The sequence below is a fragment of the Cydia pomonella genome, chromosome 1 (assembly GCF_033807575.1).
Source record: "Cydia pomonella isolate Wapato2018A chromosome 1, ilCydPomo1, whole genome shotgun sequence".
Lineage (NCBI taxonomy): Eukaryota > Metazoa > Arthropoda > Insecta > Lepidoptera > Tortricidae > Cydia > Cydia pomonella.
Window position 1 is genome coordinate 33,066,794 of NC_084703.1, and position 23,395 is coordinate 33,090,188.

General features: G+C 37.6%; 1 protein-coding gene across 2 annotated transcripts; it reads left to right on the top strand.

The window, feature by feature from the left end:
* The first annotated feature begins 406 nt into the window (after positions 1-406).
* LOC133519953 (zinc finger Ran-binding domain-containing protein 2) lies at positions 407-23,181 on the top strand. Of its 2 annotated transcripts, XM_061854169.1 has the most exons (8): positions 407-1,176; positions 1,302-1,442; positions 2,073-5,039; positions 6,259-6,427; positions 6,680-6,785; positions 9,047-9,127; positions 11,704-11,829; positions 21,646-23,181. In XM_061854169.1, exons 1-8 carry the CDS (start codon positions 904-906, stop codon positions 21,794-21,796), a joined length of 4,014 nt encoding a protein of 1,337 aa, XP_061710153.1. In that variant the 5' UTR covers positions 407-903; the 3' UTR covers positions 21,797-23,181. The 2 variants fall into 2 exon arrangements, with proteins under 2 accessions (XP_061710153.1, XP_061710161.1); XM_061854177.1 differs by lacking the exon at positions 2,073-5,039 and having other exon boundaries at positions 636-1,176.
* Positions 23,182-23,395: the final 214 nt, after the last annotated feature.

Sequence of the window (23,395 nt, forward strand, 5' to 3'; positions counted from 1 at the left end):
CGTGTTGCTTCCGTATCGCACTTGTAAATTTGTACGTTAGTTTAGCAGGGAGGCAACACGTCGAACGTGGTTCGCGGTAGGCCCTCAGAGTGCTAACCATTACACCACGGAACAGGCTGAGCTAATCGACGAATTTACTCATCACAAACTCTTATTACTTTATGTTACCGATTATAGCGTAAACATTTAACGCAACCTTGTTGGAAGTCGCATAAGAAGTTTCACTTCAACAACAACAACAACAATAAAATCAAGTTATTAATCTGAGAGCCCACCGAAAATCACAAATTGTGGACATCAACATCATTCTCTTTTACTCCAAGTAAAGCGTAATTAGACTAAGATAGAACGATGGTTGCAATATGCAAACTACCGTGTTCGCACTAGGCTTTGTAAATTTTCTTGTAAATTAATTGTTTCAATTTTATAAGTTACTGTAGACACAAATAGTAGGTTTTAGGATTCGATTTAAGATATTTAATTATGATATATAAAAATTGAAATATCGTTATCTGCCTCTCCGTCACTCTTGCTGATTTACTCACTACCCATCTCTAATCCATACCAAAGATTGACAGCGACGCAATGTTTTAGGCAGTGTACACATTTTATCTTAATAACTCTATGGCCCGGGGAGTAGAAAGTCTATGGTAAGAACATTCTCTACTGCTTTGCGTCATGTCATGGCTGGCATGAAATAAAGCTTTCTTGCTGTGCTTGATTTCTTTCCTTACTTACAAAAGAGTGCTTAGTTTTCTTTGATTGTGATATCCGTCAAAATTCGTTTATTTACACTTTTATGTACGCACATTCAAAGTGATTACTTTCTGGTATGGAAGTAAAGAGATAACATATAATGACAATAATTGTTTAGCGAGCGTTTGTACATAGGTGTCGCTCACAATGAACGAAGGCGCGGGGGATTGGATTTGTAGCGATCCGAGTTGTGGTAACATAAATTTTGCGCGGCGAGTATCATGTTATCGTTGTAATAAAGACAGACCCGATGGAGGGAAAATGTTTAAAAAGAAACTTGGCACGGAAATTGGAAAATCAGCTGCAGAAAAGTCTCGCGGCTTATTCAACGCCGATGATTGGCAGTGCAATAAATGTGCGAATGTAAACTGGGCCCGGCGTACGACGTGCAACGTCTGCAATGCTCCGAAGTTCGGTGAAGTAAATGTCGAGCTTTCAAAACATTAACTTTACTATAATAAATAAATAAATATTATTTGTCCTTAGATACTGTCCATATGTGTTATTATCAAATTCTAGCTAATATGTTATTGTTGTATTGTTAGGTGGAGGCGCGAACTGGCTATGGCGGAGGGTACAATGAGCGCGGAGTGGTCGAGTATCGCCGCCGAGAGCCTTCTTCTGATGATGAATATGATGAATTTGGAAGAAAAAAGAGGAAGCGCAAATTAGACAGTCAGAATATGGTGTGTATCCATTTTGTGAATTACACTAAATACCCACTTCAGTTTTTTTAACAAGCATGTTTTTTTTTATTTGCTTAATATAATTATCACATAAAGTGGACAAAGAATATAAAATCTACAGGTGTAGGTTTGTTGTATTATTGGTTATTAAGTTTTTGGTATTGTGTGAAGATTTATACCAACATGTGCCTTTATTTAGCAGTTTCTATCAAATCAAATTATTTTCATTAGTATTTTGTTAGATTCTGGCTTTTGTAGAACTTTAGAACATACATTCTAAATGTATTAGGTTAAATAAAAGAGAAATAGTGAAGTCTCAGTCAGTTTGAGTAATATTCTATATTGACCTTCAACTGACAATGGTATTTTCTCATATTTAAACATGTAGGTATTTCTTTACACATGTTTAGAAATGATACAATACTGGTTTCCTTTAATGGCCATCCTGCAGACTTTTCAGTTAGTACAACATTGTATTCTAATTAACATAGCACTCGGCATTTCCAAAGGCGTTGTTGAAAAATCAGAGGATGGTGGAATTTGAAGCGAAGAAGATTATTAATTATATATAAGTGCAATAATTTTGATGCACATAAATATTAAAGTGGAGATAATTTTTCCTGCCTTCAGGTCGGCATCACTGAAGGACCTCTAGCCAAAAAATTGCCACCAGCAATGCTGCAGATGGAACTAAACAAGGATGCAAAGGAAGATCCTGCACCTAATGTCTCAATGCAGACTAACAGAGATGCTGACAAAACACGGCGCACTCTCAGCGAGAGTTCCATGTGTGATCTACCTCCACTTAGCAAAATGGCATTTCGAAGGCATCAACTTGAAGCTCAAACTAAATACAATGGAAAAGATCACATGTTGCCATCATATAAGACAAATGGAACTTATTTGCGCAAAAGATTTACAGAACAAAACTCATTAAATAATAAAATTGCCTCAAAAATTCTTAAACAGGAGATAAATAATGGCCTTTCCACCAAGAGTTTTGATCAAAAGAAAGCTATAAATGTACAATCATTTAAACCTTTGAAAAATGATGTTGTCTATAAGTTTACTGGCCCCAATCCTACAGAAGACTTTGAAGTTACATATTCTATAGAAGAAAGAGTGACAGTAGCTGCTTATGCCATTGTACACAAAAATTGCAGGATAACGACTGATAAGTTTGAATCAACATATGATAAACCAGCCCCAGATTTTAAAACAATTTTTGCTTGGAGGCAAAAGCTATTGCGGACAGGCTGTTTAGATGACTCTCACATACATATTAAACATCAAACTGAGAAGAATAATAAATGTGAATCACCACATTTAAAAAATCGACAGCCTATAGCTCAAGCCAATCCAGAAGAGATACCTCTTAGTTCAGACAGTGAAACCGAAAATACTGAAACCAACCAAGTTCAAAATAACCTGCAAGCTACAGATATTGTATGCAGTACTAGTTCGGAGACCTTAGTTCTTTGCAACACACAGAAATCATCCGGTAGTCAAGGTAGTAGTGTGACAGAGCGAGCTATACAGGCTAGAAACCACTCATCACCACACTGCAGAGCTAGCTCCCATGAATCTCAAGATTCCCTTTACGCGGACAGTGATTTGGAAAAAACTGATAACAATTCTTCTAAATCAAAAACAACCCCTATTACTACTAATGGTCATACAAACAAGCAATCAATAGTTGTGTCAGATTCTGATTCAGTTTCTTATGATAGTGATTATGTTGATTTTTTGTCACGTGTCTATGGGGAAGGTACAAAACCCAGATCTAGGCTAAACAAAAGACAACCACCAATAGGAACTAAAACAAGCTGTGAGTCATTATCAAATGACATTCAAACCTTTAAAGGATACTCTACTGTCAACAAATCAGAACAGTCACCATTGGCTACAGGAAATATCTACACATCAAGTATGCAAAATATGCGAGTAAAAAGCAATGCCAATTTTATTGAGGCAGATGGTGGATCAGCCGAGTATGTGCCTACTAAACTAGGATCTTCAACTAAAAATAACTATCAAGATTTTAAAAACAATGTTAAGAAAAAAGGATTTTGGGCAAAGGGAAACCGTGCAACAGTTCATAAAAACAAGCAAACACCACAGGAGACATGTGTAAATTACAATGAACCACCCAATTACAATGACAAAATATTTACTGTATTGCAAAATAATGTGGCAAACATTCCTCTTCTAAATTCTAAGGATGACAGTGGTATAATTGCCCCTACAAATAATCCTCTGGAGTGTGTTCCTTGTCAGTCACCATATAGAGCAGACCCACAAATAATAGATCCTCATGGCGATGACTTTACAAATGACGATTTTGAGCAAATTGATACTGCTGATAATTATACTCCATTTGATGCCCCCATGCAATCGAAAGACTCTTCTATGACGTTGGAAAACTCTTCTCGTGTGTTTGACGTCGTGCAGTCTGATACGGTACAGAAAAATAAAAGTATAATGGAAATATTTGATGTGTTTGATGATCATCCCAACCAGGAAACAAACAGTCTGGAAAATAATAGTGTAAGACCATACACTATGGTATGGGATGAAGATGATGATGCTCTGTACAAGGATGACGATGAAGCAGGGGCTCCTAACATCAACAATGTGAACACTCTCCCCAATCAATTTGCAGCAGACACTCAAAACTTGGAATTAGACCAAAGTGAACTTATCCAGGATGTTACGAAAAGTCCTCATGGACAGGAAGTAGTACCAGATGGAGATTTATTCACAAAGAATCTGATGGCATTAAGTTCATCCTATCAAAAAGAGAACACTAGAAAAACATTGTGCCAGGTGATACAGCCAAATATTAGTAGTGACGAAATTATTTTTGCTAAACAAAGTAGAACATTGGAATCACCTGAAAATATATTAGCAAAAAAAATTAATATCATTGAATCTATAACAATCAAACCTAAAAGTTATCAAAGTCACTCTTTAATTGTAGAAAACCAAACACAATCAATGAGCGGATTTATAGCACAAGATAATAAATCGCCATTAAAAAGTAATACTAACGATAACACTAGTACTACATCAACACAGCCAAGTGTCGATTTTTCAAATTTATTGGCAGGTATAAATACAGATACGCTTTTGTTAGCTCTTCAAAACTTGCAACAGTTAGGGCAGAAGCCATCCGATCATGTCACCCAGCAAGGTGTACCAGCAGAGCAGGAGCGTAACGCAGGCGAGCTGCCCGCCGCTGACCCCGTCGAGACCATCAACTTGACCAATGATGAAGACTGGGAAAAGGAGTCTGATAGAGAAGGGAGTATTGAGAAACAACTAAAAAAACTGCACGGGACTACTGGTGACACTCCTTTTTTAAGCGATATTTTTGATCCAGGCCCAGTAGTGATCCCGCCCAATGTCGCAAAAAAGTTAAATATTAATGGAGATAACACTTTACCTGAAACACAAGAAACATCGGTTATAGGAAATTTCAAGAGCTTTGCTTTACCGAAACCGATTATGTTAAATAGGCTCAAATTAACTATAAAACAACCAGACAAGGCTCCGAAACAATCCATCAATGGGGGAAGGAGGAGACGAAAAAAGAAGGTTTGTTGTACCTATTTTAAATTCAATCATGTTTCAGACAGTTAAATCTTTCAATAATTTCATAGCTATTGCATTCTACGGGATGAAAATTTATGCAGTGCACATATTTTGGAACTAAATCTCTTGCCACAGAATTGTCGTTAAAACAAAATTAGTATATAGATATGTATATAATGAAATTATTTTATCGGCTATTGCACTAAATTTTTTTTTTCAAAAGATAAAACAAAGCCGCCCAATTAAAATCCCGATGCTTAACAAGTCATGTTGTTCCCCCTAAAGAATCGCTCGTTGTCTTTCGACTGTAAGGGTTATCAAGTTTGCGTGTTATCCGCGTCACCCGGAAACACTGAATGCGGTCATTACATAAAATTAAATTTCATTGCTCGTAAATACAAACTCGTAATATTGATAAATAAGTATACAAAAATATTCACTAATTTTACGCCTCTTACTTAGAGCTCCGTCGCCGACGTGGCGCAAAGTATCACTTTTTTTCTTCTTATCAGCATTCGGGTTCACTGCAAGACATATGCCGGTAGGCCTTGCTGTCTTTAACGTCATCAGGCCATCTCCAGAACAACAGTTGCTATACCTATCGGTTGTCATCCATGGCGACACATACGGTAAAGTATATTCTCGAGCCGAGCGCACTCTTGCGTAATATACACCAGGGCTATTACCGCAAAAATCGAAGTTCGTCAATTGCGGGCATTTTTCTCAATTTACGAATTTCGATTTTCGTGGTAGGCCTCCAGGTCGCTTAGCCAATGTTACAATAGTTAACGTTCCGTAGCGTAGCGTAGTCATCTCTCTCTATCACTCTTCCATATTATATTAGTGCGACTCTGACAGTTGCGTTTCGTGCGCCACGGAGAGTGAATGATATGCACGTTGGCTACGCGGGCTGAAAATGTGTGCACTAAGTAACATTTCATCCTGCATAGTTACACTACGCAGTTACTGCTAAGTCTCAAGCGGGACTTTCTGCCTAAACATATAAAGCCTAAATACGAATGGGCGGAGTGATTAAAATATTCGTATTTAATTTATAATATAAAGGTAGAAAATCTAAAGAATGAAATTCATCATAAGTTTCAAAAGAGAAGTAATTGTGGAGTACGTTGCTTACGTTTTTTTTTATATGTCTAGTCACGGTTAATACGGATTAGGTTAAGATTAATGCGTCACGTGGGACTAGTGAAATATTTTGTTTCAGAGCAAAGCGTCGACGGCGTCCGGCGAGGGTGAGGACGAGGAGGCGGAGGCGGAAGCGGAGGCGGGCGCAGGCGACGATGGTGACGAGGAGGAGTCCGGCGACGACGCCGACCTCTCCAAGTACGACTTGTGGGGCAGCGACGAAGAGAAGGCTCAGTCCTCGAAAACAGGTGCTTCTCAATACTTCGGTCACGTATGAGGGTATACCTAATCACTGTTACTTTTAAATTCAATGTGATGCGGATGTCTGCTTGGACAAAATTATAAAGCTTACAACTCATGAACGGCGATATGAGCGTCGCGAGACTCACCAGTGCACTTAGTGACTTGTGCAGGCTCCGCTTATCGCTAAAGCAACATAACAGTGATCCCTTCTTCTGCGTTCAAAATCTGGTTTTGAGAATGAAAATGATTGATTACAGAAACTACTGACAAAACTAAAGATGGCGACGGGGCAGAAGCCGGATCAGATGCAGCGGAGAAAAATGGCAAATCTGAAACGCTGGAAAATAAAGCTGCTAAACGAAGGTTGGTTGCTATTCTTGCAAATTACGTTTTCCAAACATTGATATTTAATTAATTATTTAATATAGCCTAATGCCGCCCAATATACATAACGATGTAAGCTTTGTTTTAATTAAATTTGTCTCAAATAACTTTGAACAAATTAAATTCAAACATATTATATGTACCTAGTTGGTTACTAAATGTAATTCCATTATATATTTAAATAAGGTACAAAAACATGTCAGAAACAATAAATAAAAATTTAAAATTACAATTAATCTAAATACAGACTATACAAAAATAAAACTACACTAAACTAAACTAAATCTAAAAAAGGCCTCTGGTTACTAAATTATGTTACTGCAATAATCTTTATCTACATAAAATATACGAACGAAAGTTGAATAAACTATATATTAAAATAAAGTACACAAAATCAGGAATTACATATGACAATATCATTCAAAATGGCCTCCTCTGGCCTTGACACAGGCCCTCAAACGACGAGGCCAGTCATCAATAGCCGTACGCACGATTGTCATGTCTAATTCCGTCACTGTGTTAACTATGGCCCGCTCGAGGGAGTCAAGATTTGTGTGGGGTTTAGCACAGGCTTTCTTCTCAATAATCTGCCATATGACATAATCCAGGGGGTTAAGGTCCGGGCTGGAGGACGGCCAGTCTTCGTGGGCAATAAAGTCAATTTTGTTCCTTCGAAACCAGGATTGAGTTGTTTTTGCCTTATGTGCAGGAGCTGAGTCCTGTTGAAAGACCCATGGCTGGTTTTGAAATAGGGTGTGGCTTAAGAGCTTCACTATTGGTTCGAGAACGGTTTTCTGGTAAACTTTGGCCCCAGTTTTCACACCTTTTTCACAGAAATGAACCTGTGTTAGCCCTGAGTATGACACACCCAGCCAAATCATCACATAAGAGGGATGATGGCCTCGTTGCACTCTCGGAACAGCCGCAATCGCCTATTGACTGTTTTTTGCATACACTCTGTCATTCTGGCGGTTACAACATTCTTCAATGGTAAAAATATTTTCATCTGTATATAGTATTTTTCGGTGGCCATTTTGTGCGTACCGCTTCAATAGCACGGGACTTCTCTCTAGCCTCAGTCTTTAATCGTCCATTGAGCAAATTACCTTTTTGTTTGCGGTAAGCGTGTAGTCCAAGGTCTTCATTGATAATTTTTTTAGGGAGCTTCTCTTCAGACATCTGTATTCCCAACAACTTTTGCTTCCGGACGGGGCTTCTTGCAATTCTCGCCTTCACTGCCTCTATTAGAGTTGGGGTCCGAACGGTGCGTGGTCTTCCAGACCTCTTGCGGTCATCGAAGCTCTGAGTACTATTGTATCTGTTAATTGTGCGATAAACAAATTGTTTGTTGATTTTTAGGTTTTCAAGCAACTTCAAAATCATGTTTGACCGGTGCCCACATTTGTGCAACGCAATTACTGCGATACGATTCTCTTTTAGGCCCCAATACATTATAGATAAGACGAGATAAGCGTTATGTGTGGTATATAATTATAGGGAGCGTGCATGAACTGTAGGAGGCAGCACAGGAGCCGCCAGATTTTTGGCGCGAGGCGTAAATGTGATGTTTATTGTTCCGATGTCATCCACCACATGCCGACAAATCCATGTCATTTTTTATTTTTTCGGTACCATTTGTTTTAACGGAAATAAAGAGGTTGCAAATCGAGTAACAGAACTTAGTAGCCAACTAGGTACATACAAATAGATTCAAATTTCAGCAACGAACAAGGCTGAGCTTTTGTATGGTCCTACTACCCCGTCGTCCATGCAGGATCATGTGTACTTTTTTCGTTTTTTACGCATGAGTTTCTAGGACGAGCTAAAATAGTGGCTTTTAAGAGCCAGTTACACACAAATACCTACTTATAAATACTGCGGTAACAATGAATTCCACATTTTACTAGATTATTGATAATGTATATTTCGTGTTGTGTACGAAAAACTACACATAATATTTTGTCGCACACAGGAGGTGGTCGTGATCATATGTGTCTTTTCTCCGACCAACCAATCTCATACAGTGTCACGTCACATGATATCTGTATGAATCCTAACTAGGAATTATAAGCCACGGTAGTTTTTCTAAATAAACAAAATAAATATTTTGGGACAATCTTACATAAATCGACCTAGCCCCAAACTAAGCTAACTTGTACTATGGATAGTATTACAGATGACGATATACTTATGTTTATAGATAAATAAATATAATAACATCTGTGAAATATATTGTTCAGATCAAGAAGTTCGTCCTCGTCGTCAAGTTCGTCGTCCAGCTCTAGCTCCAGTCGCAGCTCCGCGGATGCTCCCAAAAACAAGTAAGTCATCCCGTAACTCCTGCTAGACAAGTCTGGGAGAAAACGGTTTCCACTAATTAAATCTTAACAAATCACTTTGATTTTGATGTTGATTGCTTCACCATAATATATTCTAGGTTTATAGGTTTCGCTTTTCTGAGAAAAAAAAATAGTTTTGCAAATTTTGAAGTAAAGGAACACGTATAAACCTAGTTTTTCATTGTGTCAATAACATACTAAAAATATTTAGAAGTGGAAAAACGTTTTTTGTTTTTGTATGGAAGATCACGTGGTATACTTCCCTCTTAAGATGAAAAAAGGTATCAATACCTATCTTATGAAGGCATTCATTACATTTAAGCAATGAATAGTCGATAATTAGTACTAAGTTCTTCACATTCAAAATCCAAATCTGCAATTAGCTTGAGACTTCTGCAAGTAGGGCTGTTCTATTCAATATACAACGTGGGCTGGTTAAACCCGACAGATTTTGAAGGTGTATTTTTGACCGCATTTTTAGACTAAAATGATGTAAGTACAAAGTTTTCTGAAATTGTCGTGTTAGAAATAATGACAGTTCTTGTGAAAATTTGTTTTTGTATTTTTTTTGCTGCATTTGACAAAAACTCATGACATACAAATAAACATACAAAATGTACATATATCATCCTTATGACACACATTTACAGTGACATGAAAAAGACATGCAACATTTATAACTACAACAGCCAGTACCTGGGTAAACATTACATTATAATAATAATATTGCTAAGAATGTGGAAACATAAGTGGCGAGTTTGCTATATGTTTAAAGTCCAGTGACACAAAGGTTAACTGGAAGAAATCCCTTAAAGGGATAAGTTCGCCTTTGTAATTGCTTATCCTGTGCCATATTTATATTTTGTCTTTTGTACAATGTCTACCATATTAAAATTGATGTAATGCCATTCTAATAAGAATACAGTGCAATTAAATTTATGTATGTATTTTTTTGTGTAGATGTGCGTGTGTGTGTGTGTGTGTGTGTGTGTGTGTGTGTGTGTGTGTGTGTGTGTGTGTGTGTGTGTGTGTGTGTGTGTGTGTGTGTGTGTGTGTGTGTGTGTGTGTGTGTGTGTGTGTGTGTGTGTGCGTGTGTGTGTGTGTGCGTGTGTGCGTGAGTGCGCGCGCGCGCGCGTGTGTGTGTGTGTGCGTGAGTGCGTGTTTGTGTGTGTTAGTGCGTGTGTGTGTGTGAGAGTGCGTGTGTGTGTGTATGTGAGTATATCCGGGTAGGATGCTTTCAGTTTGTTCATAGTCTAGTGCCAACAACCAGGACTTAAGTTTTTTCTTACACTCATGTTTATGTAGGGGATAAATGTTTAGTTTTGTTAATCTTATTATATAAAAAGATGCCCATACATCTTCGTTGCCGTCTGGCCGTAGCTAGTCTGCATTTATATGGTGCACATACATTAGTCAAAGTACGTTTACTTGTAATTTTATTTTGATCATAAGGGGCAAGCCTATGTTGGTTTAACACTAACAGTAGTATATATAGTTGTCTGACAGAGAGTAATTGACATTGTTTATATAATAGACTCGTTGGATACCTATATGGTCTAAATGTCACGATCTTCAACCGGGATCTATGAGCTCTTTCTAATTTTAACATGTGGGTTTTACAAGCGCCACCCCATACAACATTGCAATAACTAAACACTGGCTGCCGGACGGAGCAATATACACTTTTCAATAAATCTAATAATGAGACATTATTTACTCTTTATCTCGTAATTTTGTGTAATGTTTTTATTATTAAAGAGTATCTTATGCTATAAGCGCGATTTGATCAAAATTACTATGAGTACGAGAGTCAATAGAAAGAGTTTTATGACCATTTATAAATTTTAATGTCGCCAGTGTCACATACTTACAACTATTTTTACAGGACACTAAGCCTAATACAATAGTGTAACTATTATAACAATCTTGTTTATTCCTTAATTATATATATCGTTACGCCTATAACACATCGAACACGAAAACAAGTCAATATTTTCGGCAATTAAATTGAGGGTGCGCAATGCTCGAGTCAGCGGAGCCTTACCGAGCAGGTCCGTGCGCCTGCGCGGCACTACCACTACCAGCAGCCGTGGTCGGCGGCGGCGCCAGACATACCTATCCGGGACACAGACTCAACCCACTCAGGACTATTAGTGCACAGGAATATTATTAGTACGTATACATAAGTCAGTGCATGTGCGGTGCGAGTGAGACACAGCGACCCACTTGCCATCTCAAGTGGACTCTAGTCTGGAACGAACACCTTTCTGGCTCGGTGATAAGGTTCAATTTAGTACGGCAAAAAATGATAGCGTCTTCCACTTTATGAATCCATGTCTCAAATAGATTGGCGTATTTTATCGGCAGAAAAAAATAAAAAGGCGGGAAAGCAAATATTTTTAATTGTTATTACTTTTTTCTGTGAAAGTCTATACGTAAGAATATTGCTTCTGTAAACTATTTCTATTATATTTATATTTCTTGCACCATTTTTGGAAGGCTACTTCCGTGCCTCGACAATAATGTACTATTGTTTTTGACTTGTAGCGTTATTGCAGGTTCGACGACTTCAACCTGAATAGCGAGCGCGAGTCGCCGCAGGCGTCGCCGCCGGGGCGCCGCTCGCGCTCGCCGCACGGACGGGGCTCCAGCTCGCGTCGCAAGACACACTCGCGCGATTCCAGGTTCGTTGCCTACTACATTGCTGGCGCTGACTATAGTGCTACATACAATTATAGAAATCTTCGAGTAATACCGGGAACGGAGTCGGCATTCGCACTATTTCCCCTCTGCTGAAGCATAAGCCCAACTGTGACCCGTCCGTACACAAAAAGAGAACGAAGTGTGCAATATTATTTGTCTTTGACGTGTCTCGATTTCGATGTATTTTTGTCGTCATTACAGATTGGATTTCTAGTGCGAAGTGCGACTGTGTGCACGTTTTTCCCCGCAAAAACTGGCGGAACGATTTGTACGGCTCGCTAGGACTTCTCCCTTCCGATGTGTCGGAAGCCGGTATTGCTCGAAGGTAGATAAAATGGAACTAAAGGTGAAACTTAGTGGCAACATCAGTTGACTTGATAATATATAAAGTTGTTGCTGCTGATTTAAGGATTTTTATCAATTTTAAGAATGATCTGCTCATGTGACGGGTAAGTATCTCTTAATAAATAATTAAATATTCAATTATTGATAAAATACATAGTATTAATTTGTCTTTGTAAAGTTTTGATGTCAGATGAAAATATCCGTTATATACGTCAAAAAAACAAACGTAAAGCACGCCAGATTTTATTTATTTATACAAGTTATACGAATTATAAGAGTTACAGCAATGGCGAAAGTATTTTATGTCTTTTATGAAATGTGTGTGTACTAATGGTTTAAGGCCAGAGCACTCCCGTTGCGTGTTCAAATAGTCCTTTGGTACTGCCGATTGCGAAAGTGACATCTATAGCATAAATATAGCCATTATATTATTTATTATCAAAACTAACGCTTGGAGTTGTGACAACAATTCTTTTTTATTATGCTCTCATATAAATCTGCATGTTTAAGTGAGGTTTTATTAACTCTTTAAATACTCTTTAGATACAAAATTACATAAGCACACTATTTATTTTTATATGTAAATTGGCTATGCGAGGTTTTTCGTTTATTATTCGTAAGTAAATATTTAGAATTCCGATCCCGCACTTGATGATTTAATTTAATGATTTTCCCAGTGTTTTGGACGCTCATCATAATAGGCGGGTCCACACATAGCGAGTAGCCTTGCGAGGAAATTGCCGCGCGAAGCAAACGGCCAGTGTAGACGAGCCTCGGCTGTGGCGGCGCGCGCGATTGTCTCGGTCTGTCGTGGCCGCGGCCGATATCTCAACCCTATGGCCCACCATAAAGCTTCCTTTATTATATTGGGAAATAGTAATACAGCGTGGGCCTATGTAATCAGACAGATTTTTACCATGCATTCCTGAGGTCCTAAATAAAAAAAAGCCTTTATTTCTTACAGAGTTAAATTTACACTAATATTATATTTAATTACAAAAAGTAGTTGTTAGTAGGTAAGTATCATGAAAAAAGTGTGTTAGTATTTTTAAGGCAAGTAAAAATTATTATATAAAATATTAAGATTTATTAAGCGTTATTATTATTGTTATTTGTTTCGTTTTCCTGCGAGTTAATCTGCAAGAACCTCTCTGCAGGTAAAGGCCTCCTCCAAGGTGAACCAATCGTCTCTGGATTTTGCAGTTTGCATCCAGTTTGGACCCGCTGTACGTTTGATTTCGTCCTCCCACCGATTTCGGGGTCTCCCTTGCTTTCTTTTGCCTGGTGGTCCCCTCCACGCGGGTGACAATTTTTGTCCATCTGGTCTTTAGGTTATTTAAAAAGGTTGCAAAGATCCAAATAATTATAGACCCATAACATTAGTTCCGGTTTTATCTAAATTATTCGAAAGTGCAATGTGTATGAGGTTAACGAATTACCTTGAAAAGAAAAAGATATTACAACCAAATCAGTTCGGTTTTAGAAAAAGTCATTCGACTGAATTAGCATGTTTTCATTTTATCAAATATGTCTCAGAAGCGATAAATAACAAATTGCCAATTACATCAATTTTCCTTGACTTAAGTAAGGCATTCGATACTGTTAATCATAACATACTGTTGAAGAAGCTTGAAATATATGGGATTAGAGGCTCAGTACTTACTTGGCTCAAAAGCTACCTGGGGGACAGAAAACAGTGCACAGAAATTGAAAAATTCGTTAGTCAGGGGAAAAGTCTTGTGAAACAAAAGTTCCGGTCTGACTTTCGCGAAAATAGATGGGGAGTTCCTCAGGGCAGTAACTTGGGCCCATTGTTATTCCTGGTTTATGTTAATGATCTTCCCCAAGCTACCGTACAAAAGTGCATATTATTTGCGGACGATACTACACTAATAATTAAGGGAGAGGATATTTTAACGTATGAAGCTGAAATAAATAAAGCCTTGGCCGATATCAGCACATGGACCAGCAATAACAATCTCAATATCAACCTAACGAAAACAGTGTATACACAATTTCATTCCTATCAAACCAATCCTGGCCAACTTGATATCAAATATAATGACATCTTAGTAGAAAAATGTGATAATGTGAAATTTTTAGGATTACATATTGACAAAAACTTAAGCTGGAAACAACACGTCGAAGTTGTTTGTTCCAAACTTGACGGATTTGTGTTCGCTCTAAGGAAACTTCGAAATACGGTATCTCTACAGGCCGCAACAACTGCCTATCACGGATATGTTGCATCTGTACTTAACTACGGTCTTTTACTTTGGGGCAATTCGGTCGACATTGAAAAAGCGTTCATTCGACAGAAAAAGTGCATTCGTGCGATAGCCAACGCTTGGATCACGGACAGCTGTAAACCACTGTTTAGGAAATTTAATGTTTTGCCTTTGCCTTGCATGTACATCAAAAAAGCATGTCTATTTGTGAAAAAATACCCTGAACTTTTTAAAAAGAGATTTGATGTTTTTGCCGGAACTCGTAGAGCGCAATATAAGGACTTGTTATATCAGCCTCCTTCACATTCTACTGTATACCACAAAAATGCATACAATATGTGTATAGTTATAGTCAACAGTCTTCCTGATGAGCTAAAGCAAATTAATAGTAACCAATTTAGTAATAAGATTACAAAATGGCTGTCTGAAAATTGCTTTTACAGTGTTAGGGAATTTTTAGAGCAGAAATTAGTAAAGTAAAATTTTCAGTAGTAGAGTTTATGTATATTTCTTTACATCTTATTTTTAATGTATTCTCCCAATGACTTTTAAATAAATTATATACGACATCCATTTTGCAATTTTACTTTTAATATCAAATTTTAATTTATCGATGTTAGTTTTATAAGTTTTATTTATTCTTGGACATTCTATTATTTAATTTTCGAATTGTTACAAGTGGATGTTATTATTATTATTATTATTTTACTATGAAAAATTTAGCCACTGTTTTATTTTCTTAATTTTTCTATACTGATTTATTTTATGTTAATTTTTGCATGTCGTGTCTTCGACTGAATACTGACACTTATATGTAAAACCTTTTCTGTTATCATCTTGTACCATACGTATTCTGGCAAATAAAGAAATTCTATTCTATTCTATTCTATGGTATGAGGCAAGTATTCATTACCTTGGTCTTTAGATTGATTGGCAAATTGCTCTTAAATATTTCTTTTAAGCGCCAGTACTTATTCCAAGTTAGCTGTGCTCTGCGTTCCACCTCTTGGTAATTGCTTGAGATGTCGAAGCTAATTTGTTTGCCGAGATAAATATATTTTTCAGTATATTAAAGTGGTTCGTCGTCGACATATACGAGGGCTGTACTGAAAATTTTTAGTTAAACAAAAACTATAAGGAATATAATAAAACTTTATTTACAACTTTTCAAAGTATTCCCCTGCTACATTAATGCACTTATGCATTCGGCTGAACCAGCTTTCAAAACAGGAAAAAAACTGTTCTTGCGGAAGGTCAAAAAAAGTCGCCTAAATTCGTCCACTGCTTCATCCGCCGTCGAAAATCGTCGTCCACGTAATAATTTTTTTAAGGTGGGGAACAGAAAAAAATCACACGGAGCCAGGTCAGGACTGTACGGAGGGTGTGGTAGTAGTTGCACACCTGATTTGCTCAAAAAGTCCATGGTTCTGGAAGCCGTGTGAGCCGGAGCATTATCTTGATGAAAAATGATGCCCCGAGTTCCAGTACTTGGACGACTGACGTTCAGCTCTTGGAAGGCCTGTGGCAAGCAAACTTCACTGTACCATTGGCTGGTAACTGTTTTGCGATCTTCAAGTGGAATTACGGCTACAGGTCCACTGCGTCGAAAAAAAAACAGCAACCATTTTTTTGTTGACGCTTCGGCCGCGAACTACTTTAGTAGGTAAATCATCTTCTTCAAAGACCCATTGTGTTGATTGCTGTTTTGTAAATGGGTCGTAACTATATATCCAAGATTCGTCAGATGTCACAATGTAGGTCACTTGTTGAGAATCGCCATTATCGAATTTCTTCAACATATATTTGCACCAATCGACACGACTATCTTTTTGCTCTTGTGTGAGAAAATGTGGTATCCACCGAGACGAAACCTTCCGAACTTGAAGGTGGTCATGCAAAATGGTAGAAACTGCCCGGGATCCAATCTTCAGTTCGTCCTGAATCTCTCGGTGGGTAATGTTTCGAGATTCCTTTATTAACCACTCCGCCTTGATAACATTTTCTGGAGTAACTGCCGTTGGCGGTCGCCCCGGTCGAGGCTCATCTTTGATGTCGCTCCGCCCACGCTTAAATTCACGGAACCAGTAACTGATAGTGGCAAGAGATGGGGATAATGTCCCAAAAACACTAGTTAAATTTTCATGAGAATCCTTGTATGTTAGCCCTCGTTTATAATCATAATATATCATAGCACGAAATGCTTCCCGCGTTAGCTCCATTTTTGCGAACAAAAAGTGACAGACATGTTTTTTTCTGAAATTCATAAAAAAATTACTGATTGTCACTGGCCAGTGACATTTATACCAAAAAGTTTGTAATGAAATTTGCCTTTAAGCTACAGTAAAATTAAATAAATACAGTTAATAGTACGCCGTTGACTAACTATTAACGGAACAACCCTCGTATTGGTAATTTGGTGCTGTTGGACATTAACATAGTTTTGGAGAGGTTCATTTCCAAACCAGCGACTTTGCTAGCACAATTTAGAGACTACCATATGCTGTAGTTCACTTGCTTTTTCTGATATCAGCACCAGATCGTCGGCGAAGCATAGGTGGCTTAGGTACTTGTTTTTGACTCTTACACCGTGTTTTTTCCAGTCAAGTTTGTTTATTATTATTGACTCTAGTACAGCTACGAAAAGTATAGGAGATAGAGGGTCCCCCTGTCTTACACCTCTTTTGATAGGGAACCAGGGACCGGTTGTGTTAGTTCCACATTCTGCGTTGTTAAGTGTTTCCCAAATGTAAGTTTGTGACACTGAATCGAAAGCTTTCTTATAATTTATAATCGATATATGCTAAGTAGAGCGGCCTTCTTTTCTCCTGGTATTTCTCTATAAGAAGCTCGAGTGTGTGGATATGATCGATTGTAGAAAAGCCTCCTCTAAATCCTGCCTGTTCTATGGGTTGTTCTTTCTCTAATGTAGAGCTGATTTTTTTGGTAAGGATTGTGGAAAATAGCTTGTATGGAATGAAAAATAGATTTTTTTGTGTAAGGATTGTGGAAGATACTTGGGAGTAAACTTATTGGTCTATAGTTCCCGATATCGTTTGGATAGCCTTTTTTGTATAACAAAATGATAGTGATTCAGACCATTGAGCTGGTGTCTCTCGTGTTTCAAGGACATAATTGGACAAGGACACTTGTGTTCGCCTTGAATCCATCGCTTATAACAGAATTGTCACTAGTAGTATCTATTTCACTAATGTTTTCCTCGTTCTAAACGTATTTACTATTTATAAACAAATAATAAGCGCAGAGCCGATCTTATTAGGTGCTCACTAGCGCCACCACCTGAGGTCATAAGGAGCAATAAATGTTATATGACTTTTGGTCAATTTCGGCTAACAATTTTTTTTTGTGTATGTGAGTGTTTCATACACAGGACACGTTATTTCTTTTAAACTCTTGGCGGAAAAAGGCGTTTTTCACTGATTTATTATCACAACAAATTTTCACAAGAATTGTCATTATACATAGAGGTACATATAATCACACCTATTTCCCGAAGGGGTAGGCAGAGACCACGGATTTCCACTTGCTACGATCCTGACATACCTCTTTCGCTTCCTTCACTATCATGACATTCCTCATACACGCGCGTCGGTTAAGGGTGCTCTTGACCTGGCCTTTCTTCAGGATTTCCCCGATTTGATCAGAGAAAGTCCGCCGAGGTCTACCCCTTCCAGCTCCCTCTTCTATTTCTCCCTTATACACTCTCTTTGTTAACCTTCTTTCACTCATTCTTTCCACATGTCCAAACCATCTCAACATACCTTTCTCAATTTTTGTCACTACATCTTCCTTCAGTCCACACTTTTCCCTAAATTTCCTAAATTGTCATTATCTCTAAAACAAGACCGATTTCAGAAAACGGAATGACATATTAGTCTCTAAATGCGTTCAAGAAAGCAGCTATTAAATCTGTTGGGTTACAGTATAGGTCCACAGTGTATACGTGTCAAATTTGAACCTAAATTCCAATGTAACCCAAAAGTATAAACATATTTTTTTCCATACTTCTAGCTAATAGTAACACGTATTTTTATCTCTAAAGTGCCATTAAAACATTGTGAAGCAGAATTGTTGATGGGTTAATTTATTTTAATTCATTTTTGTACGAGAGAATTGTTTAATTTATAGCAACCCCTAATATTTTTTGGACTACACTATCATAAGTGTCAAAATTTGTTTATTTTTGGAACGCGGGTGCTAGATCTGTTATACTGCTTAGAATTAATGGTATTTAGTTTTGAAATTGTTGCAGTATGCTTAACCTTTTCGAGGCCGTGTCAAACACAAAAGCTGTCACTCAGACGCCACGTCACCGAAGTGGCAAAACTGAAATTAAACTTTATGCATGCACCTAGGTCTATGTTGCTCTGTGCTCTGTGACGGATTAATTCGTCATTGGCGTTGGACCGGCAGTTCGGATATATCCGTCGTTGGCATCGAAAGGGCTAATAAGAATAAACATCGCTTTGTAAACATATAGTGCTCGGCGACAGGCTACGAATGCTTTAGTTATCAGTGGGACGAATCGGATGCTGTTTAATTATCCAACACTACAAGGTCCGTCGTATCAAAGAGAATTTGAAATAGAACTCTATTGTGAAAGAAAACTTTGTAGCCACGTAAATTGAGTGTCATCTTTCGACACATGATTAAAACTTTTAGAACGCCATTTGACTTTGATCCTTATTCTTTCACTGATATGTATTACATTTGTTAAATATCAAAAAGGGCGCCTTTTCTTTAACAATCCGCCTCTATTTCAAATTCTCTTTTGTCGTATCCACATTATTTGCTGCAAGTGCGATTTAATTATCCCCCGTGGTGTTTAAGATAAAATAATTACACAAATCATTCCGTACTGCGTTAATAATTCTTTATTTCATTTCATTCACGCGAGCCGAGAAATAGAAAGATCAATTACCTACTCGTAGTCTAGCCATAAATGCGGCCACTCTGTTAACTGTACAGAGCAACTATGAATACGTTGTTGAATTAAATTTTACATATTAAATAGATTAACTAATTACGAGTAAAAATTGTCTAGTCATTATTCGACATTGTCATGCGTTGTGTTAAGAGTTCATATAAACGTAGCACTGATTTTCCTCCCTGGATATTGACATTATGGAAATAGTTATTTGTACAACAAGAGATCAAAGTTTGATATTTCTTTGAGTGCTTATTTTGAGTCCGGTGCAAGCGAAAGATTCTACATTCAGAATCTTGAGCGTAGAAAGAGACTCATATGCGCACGAGATGTAAACCATTTTGATCTCGTGTAGTATACAAGATTTATCACTTCAGCAGTGGAAACATATTTGGAAGGAAAAATACAACCTGAAAAAATGTATCCTATATATATCTATGTTTTCATAAACTATTCTAACAATTAAGTGTTAGTTTAAATAACACAAAAACGAAACGAAAGATACTTCAAACAAATAATATGGCAATAACGAACATCTATTGACAATTCCTTTGATTTGACTGATTGATTTTTTTTTGTAAAAAATAATCTTACGATACGGTCCGAATGGTGGATATTACTTTTGTTAACTTTAGTAGAGATTGTTAAAAGAAGAATTAATTATTTTGCGCGATAATATTTTTTAAGTTCATAATTTTACTATAAAATACGTAAAATACAATACAATGCAAATACTCTGTAATGCATACCTCAATAAAAACAATACAAAAAGAAAACAGCAACAGAAGTAGAGGTAAACAACCAGGCGGCAGTGTATAAATATTTTTTTACTTTTATTCATTAACTAACACAAGAACTTTCAGACGCGAAGATGGAGAATACGTTTGTATGCTCCCTTTCATCTTAATACACGATTTTTAATGCATGAGTGGCGCGCCTCAGAAACACGAAATACTTTTTAATGAATGAGTGGCGCGCTTCAGAAACACGCAATACTGTTTAATAAATGAGCGGTGCGCCTCAGAAACACGCAATACTTTTTAATGAATGAGCGGCGCGCCTCAGAAACACGCAATACTTTTTAATGAATGAGCGACGCGCCTCAGAAACACGCAATACTTGTTCACCACCTAACGGGAATTTCAATCCTATAGGTTTTAAAATATTTATTTAACCTTTATTGCACAAAAGAATAGTACAAAAGGCGGACTTAATGCCTTTAGGCATTCTCTACCAGTCAACTTAAGGCTAAGCAGAAAGATATAAATATTCTGTAACAACTGATGTTTCAGTGTCGCTTAGAGTTGTTCTAAGATACATGACATATTTCCCACAGGATCAATCTTGGCTTGCCTAGACCCAGTAAGTTGCCTGAATAAACTTGAAACCTGAAAATGAATATATTCAGGTTTGAGGAGCAACATTCTGTATTGAAATGTTAATTTATTTATTGCAATATGATGTTGCGGGAAGATTAAACTCAAGGTGCAGTAGGTTCAGCCAGCAGAGTTATTGAAAACGTACCGCTTTTAGATCACAATACGGTTGTTAAAAAAAATATTGGTAATGTTGAGGCCTTTCTTTGTGGTGGTGCTCTGCCGCGGCGACATCATAATGAAAATGAATAATTATGTGGTGAAGTGATGTACGGGGAACGTACATTATGAATGTAAAATGTTTATGTACACCAGTACGGCTAAGATGGTCGGCTCTTTATCATTTATCAGGCATGGTGACAAATGATAAAGAGCTGATCATCCTAGCCCTACTGTACAGCCACGTCTAAAAATACCGAGGACGAACAAGGTGTCAAAAATATGTATACACGATCTTATTGCCCATATACATATTAAGGTAGTGTATACATGTTTTTGGCACTTTGTCCGTGTGACTGTACTAGGAAACGAAATAATGGGCATTGATAGTGGCCCCGCTGTGGAACATACCTTACAGCGGAGCCACTTAGTACTCATAAAACGGGGTGCGGGAACGCGGGAAGGCTACCCTCTCGCTGTATTATAAAAGTGTAAGTGCCGCGCCTTTTCGCTTGCAGGGCTTTTTATATCATATGAAGGTACGAAACCCTCGATTTTTATTCGTTATTAAATAACTTTAAAACCATACCGGTATTCACAAAACATTACAAGACTCAATTAGTTAATTTGTAACGCCAGAAGTTTCTTCGAACAGTTCACAGAATGTAACAGAATGTATGGCTTGTCTAGGTATTATAATAACCGTCTTATAGCTTATGTGTAACGCGCAAATTGTATTTGCAGAAGTCATGATTCGGGGCGTGACAAGAAGTCGCGATCGCGGCGCGGCAGCCGGTCGCGCTCGCGCTCGCGCTCGCGGCCCGCGCGCAAGGAGCGCCGCTACAGCCGCGACGGCGCCGCCGGACACTACTCCGCGCGTGGAAGACATCGTTAAAATCACTTTACATTTTAAAAATGAGGTCGCCTTACGTAAACTTATTCTGCAAACCATTTATCAAACCCAGCTGCCCAAATTAACACGTTTCCTGTCCGGATGCTCGGTGCCTCCAATGTGGGGTCATGAAGCATTTTTTTCAGGGGTCCGTGCTTCAACTATGGGTTCACAACTTCAAAGTGAAAGCACTTGGACGTGTGATCTATACATCGCACTAGAGGAGGAATTCTATGGGCACGTTAGTAACGTTTGCAAATAAATCAAAAGTAAATGATGAGTGTGCGAAACTTCTAAAAAAATACATAAATTTACGTGACAGCTATTACATATAAAAAAAATACTGTCATAAGGACCATCATTCGATGCGAGAGTAGCGAATACCAGGTTACAAATACTAAATCCAAATACCTTATTCTGAGAACTCGAAAATTTATTCATTTATTTGCAAACGTTACTAAACTAACGTGCTCGCAAAATGCCTCCTCGAGTGCGGTGTATGGTCATATACATTTTGTATGGGGACAGTGAACGTGTTCATGCCCGGACAAGTGAACGTGAGCGTTTTCCCTCTCGCTCGCCGGAGCGGCGTAAGGATCCGTATCTGATGTGAAGATCGCCGTAACATCCGCCATGTTAATCAACATAAATGAGGGTGTTCTCTAATCCGGGCATCCATTTAATTAAGCTAAATATGTACTTCTAAGTTGAGTAAACTACCGAGTAGTATATTATTACTTAGCTATGTTCTCAATCGTTCGCTCATATTGCATTTGAGGTAATTTGCCGTTTGTATGGTTTAAGTACGACTCAAATCCGTAACCAATAGCAGAGGTTCCCAACCTTTTACATCGAGCCCCAGCTGCAAAATAGCTTGTCAGTTTTTTTTGACACAAGTTAAAGAATTCCGTGTATTCTAAAATGTTTAATCATCCGTCCCTTTGTCATCTCAGTACGCTCTCCCTTTGGGTGGCTCATCCTACTGGTTAAAAATTTCTGCGTTTAATAACATTGTTTTTTTTTTCACATTAACGTGAAAAGTTTTCAATGCATAAATCAGGAAAGTGTAATCATCATCATCATCCTCTACCTTGTCGAAAGTGCGGCTGTGTCTTTGTATAACTACAGCAATTTAGGAAGTGTCGAGACGATTTTCATTATTAATAACATATTCTATTACTTTAGTATGTTAGCTACAACAGTTATAATAATTGGCATTTTGCGTAGAAACCAGTAAACGCCCGTCTAACCCGATAGTTACTATTAGTTGTACAGATTTTTCATATCGAGCATGTGACGCGTCTACTTTATCTTAAGCTTAATCTCGTTTATTGGATATTCTGTAAATCTGCTCCCAGTATTTAGCTGTCAATAAACGATATCGTTAATGAAGTGTTTTAATTTCTTCTTATCTAAGGACCATATCGTTAATTATAGAAACAAATTTGTAATGCACAGAAAAGATAATATTTTGCGTTATCTGTGGTACCTACACCAATCTATCGAGTATAGTTAAATATAGGTAAACAATATTGAATGCTTGAAAATTATAAGATGAAGGTAATTCTATAGATCAACGATTTTCAATTGTAACTGTAAAGA

Bases quoted from the DNA above. Each gene is read 5' to 3' on its own strand.
- LOC133519953 (XM_061854169.1), top strand. From the start codon at position 904: ATGAACGAAGGCGCGGGGGATTGGATTTGTAGCGATCCGAGTTGTGGT. The intron at 5,040-6,258 runs GTTTGTTGTACC...ATTTTGTTTCAG, and splicing joins GGAGGAGACGAAAAAAGAAG to AGCAAAGCGTCGACGGCGTC. The intron at 6,428-6,679 runs GTGCTTCTCAAT...GATTGATTACAG, and splicing joins GGCTCAGTCCTCGAAAACAG to AAACTACTGACAAAACTAAA.